At 33.5% G+C, this 785-nt stretch overlaps 1 protein-coding gene across 1 annotated transcript in view; it reads right to left on the bottom strand.

The window, feature by feature from the left end:
* The window catches only part of LOC119591165 (small G protein signaling modulator 1-like), a gene marked incomplete at its 3' end in the record, with an annotated part of 183,708 nt that overhangs the window by 2,375 nt on the left and 180,548 nt on the right, over positions 1-785 (bottom strand). Inside the window, 1 exon segment of the mRNA XM_037939874.1 lies at positions 124-255. Coding sequence (XP_037795802.1) covers positions 124-255 — 132 coding nt within the window.

Below are 785 nucleotides of genomic sequence, written 5' to 3'. Positions count from 1 at the left end.
GTTACATTACAACGTATGGTAAAACTATTGAAAAAGAAGGCATAAGAACATACATTCAGTTTTTTGGGACTCCATCAAAAGTTTTCCAAGAGCATAACAGATTAGATTAGCTCCTTAACTTACAAATGCGATCAGGTTTCAGTGCCGTGATGATCCTGAAGACGTAATCAGTAGCTTCCTCATCTTCACTGTCTGTTCCACTCTGTTTGCTGGTGAGCGCACGTGCCTTTCGGCGGAGCTTTGGGAACACTTTGCCTGTAAGGTTGAAGTTATATCAAGTTGCAAGTAATCTATGTTGCAAGGAAGTAGAAGGAAGTTTCTTATTACTCTACCTTGATCAGAGCAATTTTGGAAGAAAGATGAAGACAGAATAATAGTAACTGTCCTAAGCTCACAATTTTTTTGGGAAAAAAGTAACAGACAAAAAACTACCACAAACAAGCAAATAACTGAATATGAAATCATGAAATACAATGCCAAGGCTATTAATCTCCCTGAAGGAGAAGATATTTAATAAAATTAAAAGAAGAGAGAAAAAAAAAATCAAATCATACAACCTACATAATAATAATAATAAAAAATTATAATCCAACTCATTATTCTACCAACGATAATTTTAAACTAGACAATTTTGGATCTATTTAAAAAAGTAAATGGTTGTTTGCATCATTTTATCATGTTTGATACATCTGATTTTACTTTCTCACACACAAGTACATTAATTGAAACACCAACATAAAAAATATCAAGCAACCCCCCCCCTTTCTCCCAAAACACACACCATT

Source organism: Penaeus monodon, chromosome 28 (assembly GCF_015228065.2).
Source record: "Penaeus monodon isolate SGIC_2016 chromosome 28, NSTDA_Pmon_1, whole genome shotgun sequence".
Taxonomy (NCBI): Eukaryota; Metazoa; Arthropoda; class Malacostraca; order Decapoda; family Penaeidae; genus Penaeus; species Penaeus monodon.
The sequence above is the reverse complement of the archived record's forward strand: the minus strand, read 5'-3'. Positions and strand labels throughout refer to the sequence as shown.